The sequence below is a fragment of the Microtus ochrogaster genome, unplaced genomic scaffold (assembly GCF_000317375.1).
Source record: "Microtus ochrogaster isolate Prairie Vole_2 unplaced genomic scaffold, MicOch1.0 UNK170, whole genome shotgun sequence".
In the NCBI taxonomy this organism is placed as follows: domain Eukaryota; kingdom Metazoa; phylum Chordata; class Mammalia; order Rodentia; family Cricetidae; genus Microtus; species Microtus ochrogaster.
Genome location: NW_004949268.1, coordinates 5172 through 27859, shown reverse-complemented (window position 1 = coordinate 27859; position 22688 = coordinate 5172). Strand labels below are relative to the sequence as shown.

General features: G+C 42.6%; 1 protein-coding gene across 1 annotated transcript in view; it reads left to right on the top strand.

Moving 5' to 3' along the window:
- Positions 1-8008, top strand: part of LOC101983875 (acylcarnitine hydrolase-like) — a 12793-nt gene extending 4785 nt beyond the window's left edge. The window contains exons 4-12 of the mRNA XM_005372066.2: positions 3463-3596; positions 3681-3939; positions 4677-4775; positions 5044-5184; positions 5298-5378; positions 5609-5753; positions 6172-6309; positions 7106-7178; positions 7597-8008. Coding sequence (XP_005372123.1) covers positions 3463-3596; positions 3681-3939; positions 4677-4775; positions 5044-5184; positions 5298-5378; positions 5609-5753; positions 6172-6309; positions 7106-7178; positions 7597-7780 — 1254 coding nt within the window. The 3' untranslated portion in view covers positions 7781-8008. The remainder of the gene's footprint in view (positions 1-3462; positions 3597-3680; positions 3940-4676; positions 4776-5043; positions 5185-5297; positions 5379-5608; positions 5754-6171; positions 6310-7105; positions 7179-7596) is intronic.
- The last annotated feature ends 14680 nt before the right edge of the window (positions 8009-22688 follow it).

Genomic DNA, 22688 nt, shown 5'->3' with positions numbered 1-22688 from the left:
CAGGCTGGTCTCGAACTCACAGAGATCCGCCTGCCTCTGCCTCCCGAGTGCTGGGATTAAAGGCGTGCGCCACCATCGCCCGGCTTATTGATTCTTTATACTGTTCTTTTTGTTTATATTTTATTAATTTCTGCAGTTAATTTCCTGATCTTTTCCTCTTAGGTGTGCCTACTTCTTTTTGTTCTAGAACTTTCAGGTGTGCTGTTAAGTTGCTAGTATAAGCTCTCTCCAATTGTTTTAACGTAAGCACTTAATGCTGTGAACTTTCCTTTTAGCACCACCTTCATTGTGTCCCATAAGTTTGGGTGCGCTGTGTATTCATTTTCATTGAATTCTAGAAAGTCTTTAATGTCTTTCTTTATTTCTGTCTTGACCCATTTTTCATTCAGTAAAGAGTTGCTCAGTTTCTGTGAGTTTATAAGCTTTCTCTTGCTTCTATTCTTGTTGATATCCTAGTTTATTGTGCAATTATCTAATAAAATACAGGAAATTGACTCAATTTTCATGCATCAGTAGAGAGTTGATTTGTGACCAAATATTTGGTCAATTTTGAAAAAAAAAAATCTGGGAGGTACTGAGACGAAGGTAGATTCTTTTGTGTTTGGGTATATTATTATGTAAATATCTCTTAGATTAATTTGGCTGATAAAGTCAGTTAGCTCTAGTATTTCTCTGTTTAGTTTCTGTCTGGATGGCCTGTCCATTTGTGAGAATGGGGTATTAAAGTCTCCCACTATCAGTGTGTGAGAGTAAATATGTGATTTAAGGTCTAAAAGTGTTTCTTTTACATAAAAAAAAACTCTAAAAATTATGCAGTGATTATCTTGACCGAGAGAGAATAGAATTTAAACCCAGGCTTTTCTCCCATTTCTCACATTAGTAGTTTTCTCGATTCATTTGGCAACAGTATGTCACCATTTTAATATTAATGACAGTGAAAAGTAGACTTTGACATGCTTAATATGTAATGTTAATTTGAATGGAATCCATAATGTAAATTTCCCTACAATACACTTCACTTTAATCTCAGTCTTCAAAAAAAAAGTGTTTCTTTTATACAAAAATGGGTGCTACTGTGTTTGGGATCAACGTTATGAATTGAAATGTCATCTTGGTGCATTTTTTCTTGTGGTGAATATGTAGTATCCTTCCTACCTCTTTTGGTTAATTTTATTAGATATTAAAATGACTACACCTGATGTAGAAGGGTCATCTGTCTATGTGTTGCTTTCATTGGTTAATAAAGAAACTGCCTTGGCTTTTGCTAGGACAGCAGCTTAGATAGGCAGAGTAGACAGAACAGAATGCTGGGAGAAAGAAGCAGAGTCAGGCAGATGCCATGGAGCCAGCCACCAGGTCAGACATGCTGAATCTTTCCTGGTAAGCCACCACCTCATGGTGCTACACAGATTACTAAATAAGGGTTAAAGCAAGATGTGAGAATTAACCAATAAGAGGCTGAAACTAATGGGCCAGGCAGTGTTTAAATGAATACAATTTCTGTGTAATTATTCTGGGGCTAAGCTAGCCGTGCAGGATCCGGGCAGGACAAAAAGCAGACCTGCTCGCCTCATCACTACATACACAAGATTGCTTGTTAGGTTTGTTTGCTTAGAATATCTTATTCCAACCTTTTACCTTGAGCTAATATGTACCCCTGATATTTAAGTGTATTTCTTGTATGCAGCAGAAGGATTGATCCTGTGTTGGTAATCAACTGTTAATCTGTGTCTTTTTATTGGAGAATAGAGTCATTGATATTGAGAGATATCAGTGATCAATGATTGTTAATTCCTGTTATTTTGCTGCTGTTATTATTGGTGGTGGTGTGAATGTACTTCAATTCTTTGGGTTTTGCTGGTGTAAAATTATTTATTTCCTATGTTTCTATGTGTGTAATTTACCTTAGTTTAGAGTTTTCCTTGTAGTACCTTCTTTAGGGTTGATTTGTATATATATATTGTTGAAATTTGATTGTATCATGGAATGTCTTAAGGTGATTGAAAGTTTTTCTGGGTGTAGTAATCTTGGCTGGCACCTGTAGTCTTGTAGAGTCTCCAGCACATCCGTCCAAGACCTTTTGTCTATTAGAGTCTCCATTGAGAAGTCAGATGTAAATCAAATAGGTCCGACTTATATGTTAGTTGGTCTTCTCCCTTGAAGCTTTTAATATTCTTTCTTTGTTCTGTATGTTTACTGTTTTGATTATTTTGTGCTGAGGTGACTATTCTTGTCCAAATTATTTGGTGTTCTGTATGCTTCTTGTAACTATATAGGCATTTCATTCTTTAAGTTTGGAAAATTTTTCTTCCATGGTTTTGTTGAAGATATTTTCTAGGCTTTTGAACTATTTGGTATTCTTCTCCTTCCTCTATTCATATTATTCATAGATTTGCTCTTTTCATAGTGTCCCAAATTTCTTGGATGTTTTGTGTCAGGAATTTTTCAAATTTAACATTTTCTTTCACAAATGTATCCATTTCTTCTATCATATCTTCAAAGTCTGACATTCTCTCTTCCTATCTTTTATATTCTGTTGGTGAAGGTTGCCTCTGTAGTTCCTGCTCATATTCCTAAACTTTTCACTTCCAGGATTCCCTCAACTGGTGTTTTGTTTATTGTTTGTATAACCATTTTTAAGGTCTTGAATAGTTTTATTTCTTTCCTTCAATTGTTTTTTTTTCTTCACTTTCTTTAAGGGATTTTTTTCATTTGCTCTTTAAAGACCTCTTTCATATTCATATTAAGGTCTTTTTTCAGCTCTGTTGGGATATTTAGAACCTGCTGTGGTAGGATAGCTGGGTTTTGTGGGAGACACATTGCCCTGGCTGTTATTTACTGTGTTCTTATACTGGCATCTAGCCATCTGGGCGGTTATAGGTCTAGGTATTGATTTCCTGGTTTCTCTTTGTTTGGTGTGTGTTTTGTTACTTAATTACTTTTCCTCTCTGGATTTTTAGAAAGGGTGCTGCCTGCTCAGTCGGGTGTTCACTGGAATTCTGGGGGGAGTCAGTCTATTGCAGTGCTAGCGGTGACCCTGAGAATTGAATCTGGGGTAACAGAGAGTGGGGAAGGTCCACAGGCAGCCTACCTGGTCCCAGAGCTCTGGTATTAAAGTTATACATCACCATGATCAGCTATGTGCCAATGAGTTTTGTTAACAATCAGGAGAGTTACTGATGAATATACCCCTTTTTATTCTATTTCATAGGCAACTGAGGGTAGGGGATGTTATTACTCCAGATTTAGAGCCATTAATTCAGGCTTGGGTCCTTAGAGTAGAGACACTAACAAGTATCCTGATGGTACTAGAGCCCTGTCTGTGGTCCAGGTGAGAACGTCCTGAGGAGTTTTGTCTGTGTGTCTAAGTACACTGAGCCAAAGCATTAAGTAAAGTACAAGACACCCAGGTGGAGCTTGAGCTGGGTGGGAACCTCGTGGCATCTGACTTGATTTCCACAGGTAATGGTGTGGATCCATGGGGGTGCACTGGTTTTGGGTATGGCTTCCTCATACGATGGATCCATGCTGGCAGCCAAAGAGGATGTGGTGGTGGTCACTTTCCAGTACCGCCTGGGTCTCCTGGGCTTCTTCAGGTGAGTCTGGGGCTAGCCTGCACTGTGCAGTAGGGGATAAAAGGAAATAAGACAGCCCTGTGATTCCTTCTCTGCATCTTACAGCACTGGAGATGAGCACGCCAGAGGCAACTGGGGCTATCTGGACCAAGTGGCTGCCCTGCGATGGGTCCAGCAGAACATCGCCTACTTTGGAGGCAACCCTGACCTTGTCACCATCTTTGGCGAGTCTGCAGGTGGTGCAAGTGTGTCTTCACAGGTTGTGTCCCCCATGTCCCGAGGACTCTTCCACAGAGCCATCATGGAGAGTGGAGTGGCCCTGGTGCCTGACCTGATCTCTAACACCTCTGAGGTGGTCTACACAGTAAGTCACTTCAGCCATTGATGACCCTGCAGCCTCAGCCTCCACCCTCTGGTACTCTGGGAGTTTTCTCAATTGGGAAAATGAGGAGCGTGGGAAATAGCTTCTTTCAGTACTTTCTGAGAGATTCAAGGTTTAGAATCCAGGTGTTTATATAAAGGCTGGGTGTAATAACCATGTATAAGTACCTTGTAGTGTCCATCATGTTCAGACACAAATACATATGGGATGACGATATGGCTCAATAGGTAAAAACATAAGGATGTGAGTTCAAATTCCCTCAGACACCACAAAAAGCTGCATGTGGCAACAAGTGTGTGATCCTGGTATTCCAAGGATGAGGTAGGAGGCAGAGACCAGAAAATCCCTGAAAGGTCACAAATAAGATAGACCCTTGTAGAAAGGAAGAAATAATGAAAGATCATTTCTCAAACAAGATGGGAAGTGAGGAGTAGTAACCAGATGGTGTCCTCTAATCTTTGCATGGAAACCATGGTACAGGCACTCCTCAAGTCACAGGCACTTGTGAACAAACACATGAAATTTATTTTTAAAAGTCTTTAGGTAGAATGACCTCTCTGGCTGTCACATCTGAGCAACACAAAATGGGAATTACATACTTTATTTCACCAGAACAAAGTGCAATGTGATATTTGGGCACAATGCCAATCAACTGGGGTTGGGAAAACTCCTCTACTTGCCTGAAAGGATGGATCAACTCCTGCCTGATCCCTTTACAGAAAGTGGCCAGCTTATCTGGTTGTGAGACTACGGATTCAGAGACCATGGTGCGCTGTCTGAGAAACAAGAGTGAAGAGGAGATTCTGGCTATTAACAAGGTTGGGAGAGTTGTGTGACTTGGAGGACCTGGTCAATGGGATGTGGGAGAATCAGTCCTTACTACTCTAAACAATTTACTTCTGTTCCATGGTTTGGCATCCGCTTAATCGTGTGTGTAAAATGAATGCCAAATATCCTAAAATATGGAGAATCTCTATCAGGGGTGGAAAAAACATCCTGAGACAATTAAATGGGGGCAGGGGTAATGGTTTTGGGTTTCTCGGTGGACATCAGAATTGACCTCGATGTCCCTTGCATGTCCCTCAGGTCTTCCAGTCCATCCCTGCTGTGGTGGATGGAGAGTTCTTCCCCAGGCATCCCCAAGAGTTGTTGACTGCTGTGGATTTTGACCCTGTTCCCAGCATCATTGGTGTCAACAATGATGAGTATGGCTGGTTTCTCCCTGTGGTGAGGCTCAGTTCTAATTCTTTGGAAGTCTGGGGACTCATAAGGTGAGCAGAGGAAACTTGATCCATATCTATCGCACAGTATACTATAGAAAATTGTCCTCTCTATGCCAGATCCAGGGCTCTGATCAAATAATAAAGGACATAACCAGAGAGACCCTGCCAGCTATTCTGAACAACACAGCAACACAGATGGTGAGACACCTTGAGTACTGCCTCTGATAGAAAAATCCACCTGTATCCTTCCAGACAGCATGCCTACAAACAAAGATCTGTGTGTGTGTGGTTTGTGGAGGGCTCACCCCAGAACTTATACCTTTCCCTCTATATCATATCTTATCCCTGGCCACATTCTCCACACTGAGGCTGCTGCCTATCAAAACAAGAACCTGCCTAAACTCATTCTTCCTGATTCCCTGCTGTAGATGTTACCTCCTGAGTGTAGTGACCTGCTAATGGAAGAGTATATGAACAACACTGAAGATGCCCAGACCCTCCAAATACAGTACAAGGAAATGATAGCAGACTTCATGTTTGTAATCCCTGCACTCCAAGTAGCAAAGTTTCAATGTGAGTGCATCTGTGATGAGGCCTAGTGGGGAGGAGCTCAGAGCAATGGGTCCCAGATAAGCTCAATAGTGTCCAGGTCCCCAATCGTGTCTGGATCACATCTCTGGTACTAAACCCCGGGGGGGCATTACATCAGTATTTCTTCATTCTAATGTAAGAAAGGGGAGTGACATCTTATCCAGATACAAACAAAGAAACAGGTTGCTGATACTCCATTGATTTGCCAAACCTATTCAGCTGGGGAGGCCAGGGTCACTGTTTAGCCAAAGGCTTCCCATAACTAGTGCTCCAGCCTGGGGCCACTCACTTGACAATTATAACACCAGATAACTGTATACCGACATAACTTATCAATAACCGTTAGGTAGCAAAGTTACAGGTGAGAGAAATCCATGTAACCATGTGTTCTTACCTCTAGGCTCCCGTGCCCCTGTCTACTTTTATGAATTCCGTCATGTGACCAGCTACAAAAAAGATACGCGGCCAGCCTATGTGAAAGCTGACCACACTGATGAGATTCCCTTTGTTTTTGGGTCCTCCGACTGGGGCATAAAACGTGAGTCTTCTTGTGTTTCATGAACTGGATGGGGTCACAGGTGGGTACCTGATGGGCAACTGAGCCTCCAGTCCAGCCGAGAAAATCAAGGCTCTGGGAGAGGACATAATCAAGTAAGCACCTTTTCCATCCTCAAAAAGTTATACTCAGATTAGAATCTGGATTCTACCAAATATAATCTATCATCCTAATTACTTTTATATTACTGCTATGAGATACTATGACCAAGTCAGCTTATAGAAGAAAGGGTTTATTGGGACTTAGAGTTTCAAAGGGTTAGTTAGAGTCTATGACCATCAGGGATGGAGAATAGCAGCATGCAGGCAGGAAAGGGACTGGGACAGTAGCTAACTAAAGCTTACATTCTGATCTACAAACACAAGGCAGAGAGAGAGCTAACTGGACCTGACTGGACTTTTAAACATCAAAGCCAACTTCCAGTGATACACCTTCTCTGACAAAGCCATTTCTCCCAATTCTTCACCAAAAGTTCCACTAACTGGGGACCACACATTCAAATATATGAGTCTATAGGATTCATATCATTTGAGGCACCACACCTATGTTAGATGGAATGAGGACACACTGAGCAGAACTGAACCTGGAGGCATCAATTAGAGGTGTGGGTGGCTCTTGGATCCTTGGTGGTGAAGGAGGGAAAGAGGCCTAGAATTCAAGGTTCTAGGAATTCAAGGTTCTAGAATTCAGGCTACAGGAAGGATGGTGATTGTGGAGCACGAATAGGCAACTCATGGGGTGCCTGGGACATGTTCCTCTGTCTTCCCCATGGCTACAGCTGACTTCACTGAGGAAGAGGAGCTGCTGAGCAGGACGATGATGAAGTACTGGACCAACTTTGCACGACATGGGTGAGAGCACATCCCTCCCTCAACCTTCTCAGTGGTGGGTCCCTATCTAGGGCTCCATTGGTGGTTGATGACTTCATTTGCATGCATGTATAACTCATCACGTGATAGAGTCCTCCTCACCCCAGGGCACACTTAGGTACATTGTGTATTGGTTACTGGTCACACTGCGATGACTTGACAGGAGCTATGGTATTCTTCTTTAGATGTTGCCTCTGAGAGGGAGACCCAAAATTGTCCCGGTAGTCTTGCCCCACATGGAGCAGAGACTCGTAGGTGATACTTGTATTCCTGTGTAAGGACACGTGCCTCATAAGTCCTCTCAACTGTTGGCCCAATTAGTCCACTACCCTTACACAAATTGGGGGATCACAATGATGAGCATGACCTTACCATTCCCTGATGGCTGGCATATCCACAGGAACCCCAACAGCGAGGGTCTACCCAACTGGCCCCTGATGAACAATAATGAGCAGTACCTGAAGCTGGACATCCAGCCTGCTGTGGGCCAAGCCCTGAAGGCCAGAAGACTGCAGTTCTGGACCCAGACTCTGCCCCAGAAGATCCAGGAGCTAAAGGGGTCTCAGGATAATTACAAAGAGTAGTACCCTGTGAGAGGAATGGTGTGAAGGGCTGAATATACATGAGGTCAGCCGAACATTCTTAGAGAATCCCGGTTAGAGTCTAACAGTCACATCACCATTCCTTACCTCTGCAATTGTCCATTTGGTCTGCATGTACAACAAACCCTTGCTGTGTAACTCATTCCTCAACATGCTGGGACACCTTTTATGAGACTCCGTGAATGCTCCCATGACTGTAGATGTGTGACCCCTAAGTGTCCCAATCTTCTTTCAGTGTCCCCTGGGACAACGCCCTTTCCTTCCTTTCTTCATCTGTCTCATCCTCTCTCCTCTTCTCCAAGGCCCAGACAGTCTTCAGATGAAACAGAAGCTTTGGAAATATTTATTATATGGGAGTGGACTGTCAAAATCCTATGTTCTCTCAGCAAGCCTCATGTCTTCTTATTTGTAAGTGGCCAATAAAGAAACCTAATAGCCAAAGTCCTACCTATTGTTTTCATGTGTTCAATCAGTTCCAAAATTTCACAAATTGTAAGCTGAGCTCTTTAATAGGTATCTGTGGGCCCTGCTATTCAGAGACCTAAACAGAAAGATTATATGATTTCTGCAGTTTCGGGTCATCCTGAGTAACATAGTAAGCCCAGCATCTCTAAACAAATTATAATCTGGATAACATACAAATAGCAAAAAAAAATTATATATGTTTATAAATCAAGAAATCCAAGGTCAAATGCCATAAGATTTGCTCTGTGTTGAGAGCTAGGCCTCTAGCTCAGAAGATTTCACATCTTGAATTTTGCAGGCAAATGGATGGAGCTAGAAAACATTATTTTGTGTGAGGTCACCCAGACACAGAAATACAATTATCACATGTACCTCTTCAAAGGTGGTTTTTAAACATAAGGCAAAGAAAGGCAGCCTACAAACCACAATCCCAGAGAACCTAGACAACAATGAGGACCCTAAGAGAGACTTTCATAGATATAATCTACATGGGAAGTAGAAAAAGATAAGATCTCCTGAGTAAATTGGGAGCATGGGGACCTTGGGGAAAGGTTGAAGGGGGAGGGGAGAGGGTGGGAGGAGAGCAGAGAAAAATGTAGAGCTCAATAAATATCAATAAAACAAAACAAGTCCTAGGAGAGCACAGATGTGGATCCCACCCTCTTCTGTCTCATCCGCTCCTGATCCTTCTACAGGAAACAGCAGGGTCCCTGGGCCTTACACACGGGGCTCAGGAGGTGTCTAAGGATAGATGGAGGCTTTTACCCTTTATTTCAACCAAAATAATTATAAATTCACTCCATTTCTGGCACCATAATTTAACTCTTTCTAGCAAGGAGATCAATCACTTCACATTACGATGTATTAGAGCTCCCTAAGGTCACTCAATGGCTTCACTTCAAAGGCAATCAGTTAATGAAACAAATCTAAAATCATGGACATTATAGCATATTTTTATCTGTTGCTGTAACAAACACACCATGAGGCCTCTGTAGCTGGTACCTGAAGTGAAACTGCACGGACAGAGATCTCATTCCACATGAAACCCTGTGTGAGCAGCATGTGACAGACAAAGAGAGTGTGCCTTTTCACTTGGACATCTTAGTGAATTGGATTTGCTTGAATTATAAGTATTCTACAATAAAAATTTTTAAGTTTTTTCCCCAAAACAAAAAAGCTCTTCATCCAGGAAATTCAGTATCATGAATCCATATCTCACCTCTCATCTGGAACCACATCTGACTAACACTGGCTGTCCTTCTACATCCACCTGTAAAGTGTGCATCTTCCTGGGGAAACGAGGGTCATTTACATAACTGCGGTGTATTGATCAAACTCAGAAGATTCCTTCTACTAAAGGACAGTTCATTTACATCAACTGCTCATTGTTGTTACAACGCCCAGTACTCCTTCACACAGTTACCAAGTAGTCAGGGCATGGAGGAGGTGATACCAATGTCGGCTTTATGTGACTTGACCAAATTATCACTAGATGTCAGTTTAGTGTGTGCGCACATGCGTCAAAACTGTGTGCACCTGTGGGGATTCTGAGAGACCACTGAGCCTGTAGGGCCAGCTGAGGGGCCGATACCCACAGGGAGCCTAGCATACCGGAGGAAGCAGCGGCTAGAACCCAGGGCACATCACGCCCTGCTTCCCCACTTCACCTCCCTCCACTGAGATACAGAAAATAGCACCTGGGAGGCAGAGGTCAGCCTGGTCTACAGAGTGAGGTTCAGGACAGCCATGGCTACACAGAGAAACCCTGCCTCAAAAGACAGCTCTGGCTACTCTTCCAGAGAATTCACATTTGATCCTAGCACCAGCACTGGGGCTCACAACTGCCTAACTTGTGTTCCTGGGGACCTGACCCCCTCTTCTGCCCTCTGTGCACTAGGCACACACACGGTACATGGATATACATGCAGGCAATATACAAGATTTTTAAATTTTATATTCATATATGTATGTGCTATGTGTATGTACCTACATTTAAATAAGTTCGAAAATGATAAAAACCTTTCAGGGCCAGCAAATGCTGCACAGCCTGGTTACCTAAATTAATCCCCAGGACTCATGGGTGGAATGAGAGAGAGAGCATTTTAGCTAGGTATGATGATAATGCCTGTATGTCTAGGTATGATGATATTGCCTGTATGTCTAGCTATGAGGATAATGCCTGTGTGTCTAGGTATGATGATAAATGCCTGTATGTCTAGGTATGATGATAAATGCCTATATGTCTAGGTATGATGATAAATGTCTATGTGTCTAGGTATGATGATAAATGTCTGTTTGTCTAGCATGTTGCAGCCTGAGGCAGGAAGACTGAAGTTTTTTAGGCCAGCCGGGGCTACATAGCAAGACTTCTTCTCAAAAAACCGAAAAGGGGCTGGAGCAATGACTTAGCACTTCATACACTGCTAGAGGATTTGGGTTCAGTTTCCAACTCAAGCTTCAGTTCCAGAGGAGCCAATTTCCTCTTCTGACTTTTGTGGGCTTCTCATGAATATAGGGTTTAACATATATGCAGGCAAAAAGTAAATACACTAAAATAAAAATCTTACATAACTGGGGGTGGGGCTGGAGAGATGGAGCTATAGTTAGGAGCACTTGGTGCTATTTGTAGACTTGGTTTGGTTTCCAGTGTCCAGTTTGAGGCTCACAATCTAGAACTCCAGTCAGAGGGGATCTGAGACTCCGCAGTCGGATACACACATATTGTACACATGCACACATGCAGGCGATACACATAAACCAGTACATTTAAAAAAATTTTAATTTTTTGATGCAGCATTTCTCTGTAGTATTGGTGCCTGTCTTGAAACTTTCTTTGTAGACCAGGCTGGCCTTGAACTCACAAAAATCTGCCTGCCTCTGCCTCCCAAGTGCTGGGATTAAAGGTGTGTGCCACCACTGCCCAGCTCTCAAAAAATTAAATAAATGTGCCTGGGTTGCAAGGGGAAAAAAATGAAGGATTCTTAAATTTAAGGTAAAGAATTTCCATGTTTTCAGAAGATGTTCATATCCTTTCATGATGAAAGAGAATGTGGAATGGTGGCGGCTACTGCCACCTACAGTTCGTTTGTGGAATTGCAGATAAGTTCAACTTAATGAAGGGTTGAACCAGGTAGGGTTCTCCTGGTTTTTCAGAAAAAGTCAAAAAGCATTCAGGGACCAGAAGAGGTGTCTAAGTCCTGTATTGGAAATGGTTTGGCTAGATCATAAGAGGACAGTAACTATGACTATCTAATCTTCAACACTATTGAAGGCTTGAGAAGGGAAATAATATTTCTTGAGCAGGCAGGAAGTACAATCAAGTAGCTTCCAAAGCGAGCAATATATGAAAAAGACAATTAGCTACCTGAGCGATCACCCAATGTCTCATTTTGCAATGTTGAAACAACCAACTTTGGCTAAGGCTAGTGTAACTGACAGACCAGATTCAGAGGCAGGAAATTTTCAAAACCGTCTTACCCTGTCTTGGCAAGATTTGACAGTCCTGCTTATCCATTTCCGGATATCATGTAACTTGTCAGTGGTTGAGGCATTGTAAGTTCCATGCCCAAAGGTCAGTTTTGCCAAAAAGAAAACAAACTCCAAGTGGAGTGTCTTTGGTGCTCAACATTCTCTCGGGAATAGATTGGTGCTGTCAGAAGCAATCATGTCTCATGTCAACAGAACCCAAATTATTTAAATGCCATGTTCCACAGATCCTTGAAGTGGTTGACGATTACCTATCTAGACAGAATACAATCTCTATGTATCTAAAGAACCTAATTGATCTGACTGTATTACAACAAACATGAACAACTATTGACCTATAATAATAAAATTAATACCTGTATAACTTAAAGAGTAAAACTTCATGTAAGAATATTAAATAATCTGTAAACAACTGTGCAACAAATGAGGACAATGACCTCAAAATGTAAACAATCTATAAGTATCTTGATCAGAGGTAGGAGTAATATATAATGCAATATGAAAATATATCCTAAAAGTTGTATCAGTATACAAAATGTCCTAAACTGAGGTAGAAACATGCACATAAACAATCTGACAAAATAACTTTGTATATATGTACAAATAATGTAAACAAAAGTAACAAATATAATTTGAACTTGTATCAATATACAAAACTGTACCAGTGTAAATTGTCCATAAATAATGGCTCACAAGTATTCACTCTATTACCCAATATTACTACCCCCTTTGTCTTTGAACAAACTCCGAGTTTGTTTGTGTTAAAGGGCTTGCCTGTTCTGGACTACTAGGAATCATTCCCATGGTCTCACACACGCTAGGCCAGTGCAGTACCACTAAGATATGCCCCACCTCCTACCATAGTCATCTTAGGGGACATCACTTTATGCAGTCCCCATGTAGGAGTTATGCCCTTTCCTCAACTGGGAGTGTCTGGTAAGTCCCTGGGCATGGATTCCCTGATATGATTTTAATGCACCCATTTTGTGCAGTCTCTGCAAACACCACAGCCAGCACAGTAACAATCCGATGGTGGTTCAGACTTCAAGTCTGATGCCAAGTAGTTTAACTGGGGCATTTTTAAGCACAGAACAATTTGGTGAAAAGTTTCCTAGTGATAATTCACTCAACTCATGTGAACAGCAAAGCTGAAGACCACATCGGGACTCTGTGTTAAGTACAAATGTCATCCTCCATAAAGATTGGTTCTATAGATTAACTGAGAAAGGAAGTTCAAATAGGGAAGATCTGGTGTAGTCTCTGCTACAGAGATAACCCAAGTTTCCAGGCTATTCAGCAATCTGTTCCCACTTTTCTGGGCAGACAACAGGTTATCCATCTCTCCCTTTAGAGACAACAGTGTGTGTTGAGCATTCCTGGTTCCCCTGGTGACTATCTGTGAGCACGAGGACCTCCTTGCCTGCTATCCCACATGATCCTCCCTGTTGTAAGTCTCCCCAGGAAAGCTAAGGAGGTGTCCTTTCTATTCCCAGACTAACTCATTTCTACTCTGTGATGGATGGATGGTGAGGAAGATGGAATAGTTTCTAGGTCCTGGTAAAATATTCTATGAAGCAGAGCCCTGCCTGATGAACCACTGTTTTATACACTATGGAGGGACTTAGTGTAGAGCATAGCCTGACCTCAACACTGAGGATGACTGCAACTCCAAATGCTGAATGAAAAATAGAAAGAGAAGGAGGCATGACTGCTCCTAGGTGTGGTGGAGATGGAGGTTTATTGTAGACAAAAGGGAGATCATAGCCAGAGGCAGAAACATCTGGGAGAGTCCAGAGTGAATAGGACCCTGAGCCTGGTCAATAAGAGAATGGGGAGGGGAGAGCCAGGAAACTAGGGAGACCAAGAGACCAGGAGGGTAAAGGGTAAAAAGGATGGGTGTAGGCCCAATGTCTGTGATGTGAGAGTCCCCTCTCTATGCTGTGATTACCATTAATGAATAAAGAAACTGCTTTGGACCTATACCAGGGCAGAACTTAGAACTTAGCTAGGTGGGGGAAACTAAACTGAATGCTGGAAGAAAGAAGGGCGGAGTCAGGGAAAAGTCATGCTGATGTACCCCCTACCCTCTGCCCAGAGACATATGCAGCTGGATCCTTGCCGGTAGGTCACAATCCTCATGGTAAAATATAAAATAATGGAAATGGGTTAAATTAAGATGTAAAAGATAGCCAATAAGAAGTTGGAGCTAATAGGCCAAGCAGGGGTTTAATTAATAGAGTTTCTGTGTGGTTATTTTGGGAGTCTGGGTGTCCAGGAAACAAACAAGTGGCCTACTACATGTCTGCATTATATATGGAAGAACTGCTTGCTTGGGGTGAAGGCAGGCAGCCCCTGTTATGCTGTAAAACAATCCCACACCAGTTCAGAATTATTGATACTAAAAGGGTTATTTATTTAAGGGGAAAACTTACAGATCACTGTCCTAAACAACAGTCCTCTGAGAGCAAACAGGAACAGAGTCTAACAGCCAGAACAGGAGCTGGAAGCAAGAGAGCGGGGCACATAGTTATCGCTTCTTTTCATAGTATAAGAGACCATGCCCTACTGAGCTGGTATCTTAAAGGCTATTGGCTGAAAGAGCAGAATGTGCTTCCACAACACCTCCCCTTTTTGTGTAAATAAGAGAGTTCCAAACCCAATACAAAACTATATACACTAGGAACAGATATCAAGTAAAAATATGTGTGGACTTAAGGTCACCAATGTAACAGATGAGAAACGGGCCAAAAAAGAAATAAGAGAAATGTCATGCCTTCACAAGAGCCACAAATAACATAAAATACCTTGAGGTAATGCTAACCAAACAAGTGAAAGAACTATATGACAAGAACTTTAAAACATTAGAGAAAGAACCTGAAAAAAGACACCAGAAAATGGAAAACTCTCCCATACTCTTGAGTAGGTAGAATTAACATATTAGAAATGCCAATCTTACCAAAAGCAATCTGCAGAATCATTGCAATGCCTGTCAAAATCCCAGCAAAATTCTTCATAGATCTCAGAAGAATAATACTCAACTTCATATGGAAAACAAAAACCCCAGGATAGCCAAAACAGTCCTGTAAAACAAAAGAACTTCTAGAGGCATCACAGTCCTGAACTTCAAACTCTACTATAGAGCTACAGTAATGAAAACAGCCTGGTAGAGTAATGAAAGCAGAGGACAAATGGAATCTAATCAAAGACCTGGATTTCAATCCACACACCTGCAAACAATTGACTTTGACAAAAGAACAAACAATATAAAATGGAAAAAAGAAAGCATATTCAACAAATGGCACTGACACAACTGGATATCAGCATACAGGAGCATACAAATAGATCCATATTTATAGCCACACAAAACTCAAGTACAAATGGATGAAAGACCTCAACATAAAACCAACCACATTGAACCTCATAGATGAGAAAGTGGGAAGTGCACTTGAACGCATTGGCATAGGAGACCATTTCCTAAATCACAGTAGCACAGACACTGAGAGCAACAATTAATATACGGGACCTCCTGAAACTGAAAAGCTTCTGCAAAGCAAAGAATGTGGTCAATAAGACAAAAATGGCAGACTACTGATTTGGAAAAGATCTTCACCAGCCCCACATTGGCCAGAGGACTGACCTCCAAAATATACAAAGAACTCAAGAAATTTGGCATCAAAAGAACAAATAATCCCATTTAAAAAATGGGGTACAGGCCAGGCGGTAGTGGCGCACGTCTTTAATCCCAGCACTCGGGAGGCAGAGACAGGTGGATCTCTGTGAGTTAGAGGGCAGCCTGGTCTACAAGAGCTAGTCGCAGCACAGGAACCAAAAGCTACAGAGAAACCCTGTCTCGAAAATCCAAAAAAAAAAAAAAAAATGGGATACAGACCTAAACAGAGAACTGTCAACAGCAAAATCTCAAATGGCTAAAAGACACTTAAGAAAATGGTCAACATCCTTAACCATCAGAGAAATGCAAATCAAAATAACACTGATATTCCATCTTACACCTGTCAGAATGGCCAAGACCAAAAACACTGATGACAGCTTGTGCTGGAGAGGATGTGGGGTAAGGGGAACACTCCTCCATTGCTGGTGGGAGTGCACACTTGTATAGCTGCTTTGGAAATCCGTATGGCAGTTCCTCCAAAAATTAGAAACCAACTACCTCAAGGTCCAGCAATACTGTTTTTGGAGTATATACCCAAAAGACACTCAATCATACCACAGGACATGTGCTCAACTATGTTCATAGCAGCAATAGTTGTAATAACCAGAACATGGAAACATCCCAGATGCCTCTCAACTGAAGAATGGATAAGGAAAATGTGGTACATTTACACAATAGAGAACTACACAGTAGTAAAAAAATAATGACATATTGAAATTTGGTGGAAAATGGATGGATTTAGAAAAAACTATGTTGAGTTGTGTAAACCAATCAAAGAAAGGCAAATATAACATGCATTCACTCATAAGTGACTCTTAGACATCAAGCAAAGAAAAAGCAGCCTACAGACCACAAACCCAGAGAGACTAGACAACAAAGAGGACCCTAAGAGAGACATACATGGATCTACATAGGAAGCTAACAAGACAGGATCTCCTGAGTAAATTGGGAGCATAGGGATCGCAGGGGAGTTTAGAATGGTAGAAGAAAGTAAGAGAGGACAATGAATAATGTATAGCTCAATAAAAACAATTTTTAAAAGATGATCACTGTAAGGGAGGAGAGACCTGAATGCAGACTTTGTGAATTATGACTCAAGAAAGCAAGAAGCTTGGGAGGGAAGGGTGTGCCTAGAGTACCCTGGGCATGCGCCTGTTCTTCCTTTATCAAGAGGACAATTCTCAAGTATTCATTCCATCCATCTGTGGGAACCTCACAGTGCACACCTCCTTAAAAAAGCAACCATGGCTTTCATAGCTTTCTGTTCCTTGCTCTCTGTCCCACACCTGCACAGGACCTGTGACTCCAAGAACAGTACACATGGTGACCCCAGGTTTGAGGTGATGGTTGCTGGTATCAGAATAATTAGCTTCTGAAGCTATGTTGTGCCTTGCATTGAGACTAAAAAAGTAACTCACATCACAGAAGAGCATTTGCCCCACCTGCTGAACCCTGGTTCCTATCAGTTCTGCTTAGTCACAGCTCTCCTGCAACTTTGCCCCGCCCAACAAGCTCCCGCCTATAAATCTTAGGGTTCAAATAATTGTCCAGGCAGAGCCCACATATTCTACTTCCTGCACACAGTGCATCCTATAGCAGCACAGATTCAGGCCTCAGAGGTGATCATGCCGTCCTGCAAACGTCGTGGTTGGCTGATTGCTGGAGCCTGTGCACTTCTGTTAATTGCTGTAGCCTGTGGGCTTGTGTTTCTTCTCCGCGCACATGGTGAGACTCCTTACATGGGTGGTGGGGGACAGAGTTGCCAATTTTGGTAGAGGCAGAGACTGTGGTAGGGAAGGTAGCAAGGGAGGAGGAGCAGGTAGAGATGACAGAGTGGGAAAGTGGCCCCTGTAGCCCAGAGAGTCAGTGATGTCTGAGGACACTCAATAGAACAGAGGGCTACTCTGCCAAGCCCTGGGCCTGAAAGTCAGAAGGAAGAGTGTTGGGGACAGAGGGCCAGATGGGCCATGTCCCCTTTCTGTATAGGGTTGTGCCTGTGGCTGGAGCTCTTACTGACCCATGGGTAATAGTAAAATGAATTACACCTTCCTACTAGCATCGAACTCCAAATGGGTCACCCTCTCAGACAGAGAAGCATCACGGTATACTCCAAACAATCCTGGGAAATTTTCCTGGCCCTCAGTCATACAGCTCTCCAGCCCTACAAGAGTTGTCCAACTGAGAGGCTCATATTCCCTTTCCCATTTTCTGACCTTTGGAAAAGGTACTTCTTGGAGTCCGAGGCAAAGGGCATGTGTTCTGTGTCTGCCAGAAAGTCTTCAGGTTTATGAAAAGATGAGTCAGGAGGGTACTGTGCCTGGGATCAGTGTACAACCCTGAGACCTCCTGCCCAAAAGTGTTCAAGCCTGTGTCATGTGACCTCCTCCTCAATCAGATTTACCCTAAAGAGGCCATAAGGACTTCACACTGTGACTCTTCCTTGCTGTTGTCCAGGTTCTGAGATGTCACCAGGGACTCCTGGATGGGAAAATCTGCCCAATTCACTCTTGGCTTATTTGAACATTCTTCTTTAGATCCTGGGTTCAGAATCACTGATAACTATAAGAGGGCACAGAGTTGTGCACCACCCAGGCCAGGCTCATCCATGGGACATCAAGATAAGATCGGAGTGAGCTGGTGTAATGGCACACACCTGTAAATGGTGTTCCAAATGAGGCAGAAAGGTAGACGGCTTTTCAGCTGCAAGCCATCCTGGGCTGCACGGCTAGAACCTGTCTGGTGGGGTGGTAAATGTAGAAATGTTAAAACAGAATACCACAGCAATATCAGCATTGGTAATAATCAGGAGGAGGAGGACATCTGGAAGTAAACTTGGACAACAATGCTTACTATAGCAAAATCAGGAATTTAAAGTATCACATAAATGGTCAGATGGTAATCTAATTAATGGTAACTTTTGGTTTTAAATATGATATAGATGACATTAGCTGAGATTTAATTACAGGGAATTTTCTGCTATTTTTAGTTTTACTTTTCATGGGCCCACTTTTTCCACATACAGCTGTTATAAAGATACAGTAACTCTTGAGAAGGCTACGCGCGTAATTAGAGTTGTGTTATCTTTCCCACATGCCACTCAAAATCAGAATCTCTACTTAGCTGGGGGGGTGCACACCTATAATCCCAGCAATTGGGAGGCAGAGGCAGGTGAATCTCTGTGACTGCGAGGCCAACCTAGTCTACAAAGAAAGCTCCAGGAAAGTCAGAGCTTTTACACCACGAAACCTTGTCTAGAAAAATGAGGGGAAAAAGAGAAAAAAAGAAACTCTGCTTAATGAACTTCAACTGTTTCATTTAAAAATTAAAAAAGAAAATGTATGCATAGTTTTTGTTTTTAACATATTTGTCAAAAAATGTCCCTTTCTGGGCTGTTTTCCTGCCTCTTGACTGAAAGTACACTCACTCCAATATGTGGGATTCCATGGAGAGATTTTCGTAGGCGTGAAGCATCCTGGCTGTAGCCTGACTCTTAGCAAACCCATTTCAGCAGGTTTTGCCTGTTTCTGTAGCAGTGACAGATTCTAGTGACCCAAGTACTGAGTGATCTATATGGACAGCTATGGCATGCGGCATATTGTCCTGAAGACAGCGTGTCGCTGGAGATAGGAATGAGTTTCCAACACTAGAAAGATGGTGGGAAATCGCCTTCTACTCCCTGAGAGTGGCTGCTGCCTTGGCTACTTGTTACCTCACCATGTAGCATTGAACAATCAATCTATGTTTATCTGGTATGGAGGATTTTTACCTTTTATGGAAATACGGCAGGTCTGCCAAATTCTTCCACACTGGAACATGGTGCTGTGGAGAGAATTTGCCAGGGAGTACGTGGAAATTTGGGTACGTGGAAAAGGCTGAATTGGGGATAGCAAGAAAGAAGTGACATCCATAGTGGAGGTAGATGGTTGGGCAAACCCAACCTTGATATCATATGTCACTTACAGGTGAAGACTCAGCCAACCCCATCAGGACTACCCACACGGGACAGGTGCAGGGGAATCTTATCCACTTGACTGACACTAAAGAGGGTGTCTACATCTTCCTGGGAATTCCCTTTGCCAAGCCACCTCTAGGAGAGCTGAGATTTGCACCTCCTGAGCCTCCTGAACCATGGAGTGGTGTGAGGGATGGGACCACCTACCCAGCCAGGTAAGTCCTCCTGAGACCCAGAAAATGTCAGGTCCTGAAATAAGCAGGAGCTCAGAACCTGACCAGACTGCAGTGCTTTCTCTATCTCCTGCCCTCCACTGCATTCTCTCTGTGATGGGATATGCTGCAGATGCCAGAGAAAGGCCAAAGTGATGATGGTTCCTTAGCAAAATTACCCTCCACAATCACCGTACCAACCTATAGGTGTCCAGGTACCATTGGCCAAGAGGCAGTTCCTTGAGAGTCTGGATGTGAGGTGACAGATGTCCCACCACCGTGTTTATCAATGCAGCATCTATATGGGTTCAGGACCCAATACCCAGGCCTTGGAGATTACAAAGTGAAATGGTGTCATTACACACACCAATAGTTTTCACAGAAGTTCATGGAAATATCAATATCCCATCATCAGGAAGAGTGGGAGGCAAAGAACCATCTGGCAGCCTCACTAGAGTTTGAGCTCCATACCGGTTTCCAAAAGTTTCTGACCTTTACCTTAGATGGAAGAGATTTTGGAGTAGGATCTCATGTTACCAGGGCATCATGGGGTCAGAAAGAGGGGTTTTGGTGGCTGAGAGCAAATATGAACTGAGAGTCTGTTTTTAACTACCGCACATCTCTTAGAAGAACTGTCATTGTCCCCAGGTGTCTACAAAATCCTGATGCAGTGAAGTCAGAAAGTCTGGCAATGATAAAATGGAGCGTGCCTTCCATCTCTATGTCTGAGAACTGCCTGTATCTCAACATCTACACACCAGCTCATGCTCATGAGGGCTCTAACCTGACTGTGAGTGGCAAGCCATACTCAGATCTGGGGATGGGCATTTCTTCAGGATGACTAAAAGGGGCAAAATCAATGTGAGACCCTGATGAGAAGCCCTCCCTGTCAGGTGTCCAGGAAGGCCTTCTCTGCCATGGTACACAACTAAACCCTAGGTATGGGACACAGAGACCTAAACACTCTGGGAAGTCAGTGGTCATAGCTCCTTGATCAACTCAGGTTTCATACTACCTATCAGATGCCTGAGAGATAAATCCTGAGCTCTTACAAATTTACTGGAATGGACTATTCCTTGTGCCAAGAATTTTTTTCTTGTTTTGAGAAAGTGTCTCTCTATATAACCCTGGCTGACGTAGAACTCACTCTGAAGACAAGGCTGCCTTCAAACTCACAGAGATCTTTGATCTCTGCCTCCAGAGTTATGGTAATTTTTTTAATTGAAAATAGATCCTCTCTCATATATTAACTCTTCTATGAAAGTCTGGTACAATGCTACAAAAAAAAACCATCTGGCCCTAGAATCTTTTATATTTGAGAAACTTTTAATGACTATTTCTATTTTACTGGGGGTTATAGGTATATTTAAATTGTTCATGATTTAACTTTAGTAAGTGATACCTATTGAGAAAATTATCCATTTATTTTCTAAATGGCGGAGTACAGGTTTTGAGAGCATGTCCTTATGAGTTTCAGGATTTCCTTGGTGTCTGTTGTTATGGCCCCCCTTTTCACTTTTATTGATTTGATTATTTTGATTTTATTAATTTGGATATTCTCTCTGTCTTTTAGTTAGTTTGGATAAGGGTTTGTCTATTTTGTTGATTTTCTCAAAAAACCAAATCTTTGTTTTATTGATTTTTTTCTTTTTTTTATTGAGAAAAGGAAAAAAAAAACAAGTTTCCGCCTCCTCCCAGCCTCCCATTTCCCTCCCCCTCCTCCCACCCTTTTCCCCCTCCTCCCACCTTTCTCCCCCTCCCTCTACTCCACTCCCCCTCCCTCTCCAGTCCAAAGAGCAGTCAGGGTTCCCTGCCCTGTGGAAAGTCCAAGGTCCTCCCCCCTCCGTCCATATCTAGGAAGGTGAACATCCAAACTGGCTAGGCTCCCACAAAGCCAGCACATTAAGTAGGATCAAAACCGCGTGCCATTGTCCTTGGCTTCTCATCAGCCCTCATTGTTCGCCATGTTCAGAGAGTCCGGTTTTATCCCATGCTTTTTCAGTCACAGTCCAGCTGGCCTTGGTGAGCTCCCAATAGATCAGCCCCACTGACTCAGTGGGTGGGTGCACCCCTCGTGGTCCTGACTTCCTTGCTCATGTTCTCCCTCCTGCTCCTCATTGGGACCTTGGGAGCTCAGTCCAGTGCTCCAGTGTGGGTCTCTGTCTCTATCTCCATCCATCACCAGATGAAGGTTCTATGGTGATATGCAAGATATTCGTCAGTATTGCTATAGGATAGGGTCATTTCAGGTTCCCTATCCTCAGCTGCCCAAGGAACTAACTGGGGACATTGCCTTGGGCTCCTGGGAGCCACTCTAGGTTCAAGTTTCTTGCCAACCCTAAGGTGGCTCCCTTAACTAAGAACTGTGCTTCCGTGCTCCCCTATCCAACCGTCCTTTATCCCAATCCTCCTTTTTTCCCCAAATTCCCCCATCCTCCCTTTCTCCCTTTTCTCTCCCCATCTCCCCTTACCCCCACCCCACCCCACCCCCAAGATCTCAATTTTCTTCCCGGCAATTTTGTCTACTTCCCATAGCCAAGAGGATAACTATATGTTTTCCCTTGGGTTCACATTCTTACTTAGCTTCTTTAGGTTCACCAATTGTAGACTCTGTGACCCTTATTTATGGCTAGAAGCCAATTATGAGTGAGTACATCCCATGTTCATCTTTTTGGGTCTGGGTTAGTTTTATTGATTCTTTATACTGTTATCTTTGTTTGTATTTCATTGATTTCTGCAGATTAATTATTTCTTGCTTTCTTTTCCTCTTAGGTGTGTTTAATTCTTTTTGTTCTAGAACTTTCAGGTGTGCTGTTAAGTTGCTAGTATGAGTTCTCTCCAATTTTTTAAATGTGGGCACTTAATGCTGTGAACTTTCCTTTTAGCACCACCTTCATTGTGTCCCTTAAGTTTGGATGTGTATTCATTTTTATTGGATTCTAGAAAGTCTTTGATTTCTTTCTTTATTTCTCTCTTGACCCATTCTTCATTCAGTAAAAAGTTGCTCAATTTCCGTGAGTGTGTAAGCTTTCTGTTGTTTCTGTTCTTGTTAATATCCTGCTTTAGTTTGCAGTTGTCTGATCAGATGCAAGGAATTGCCTCAAT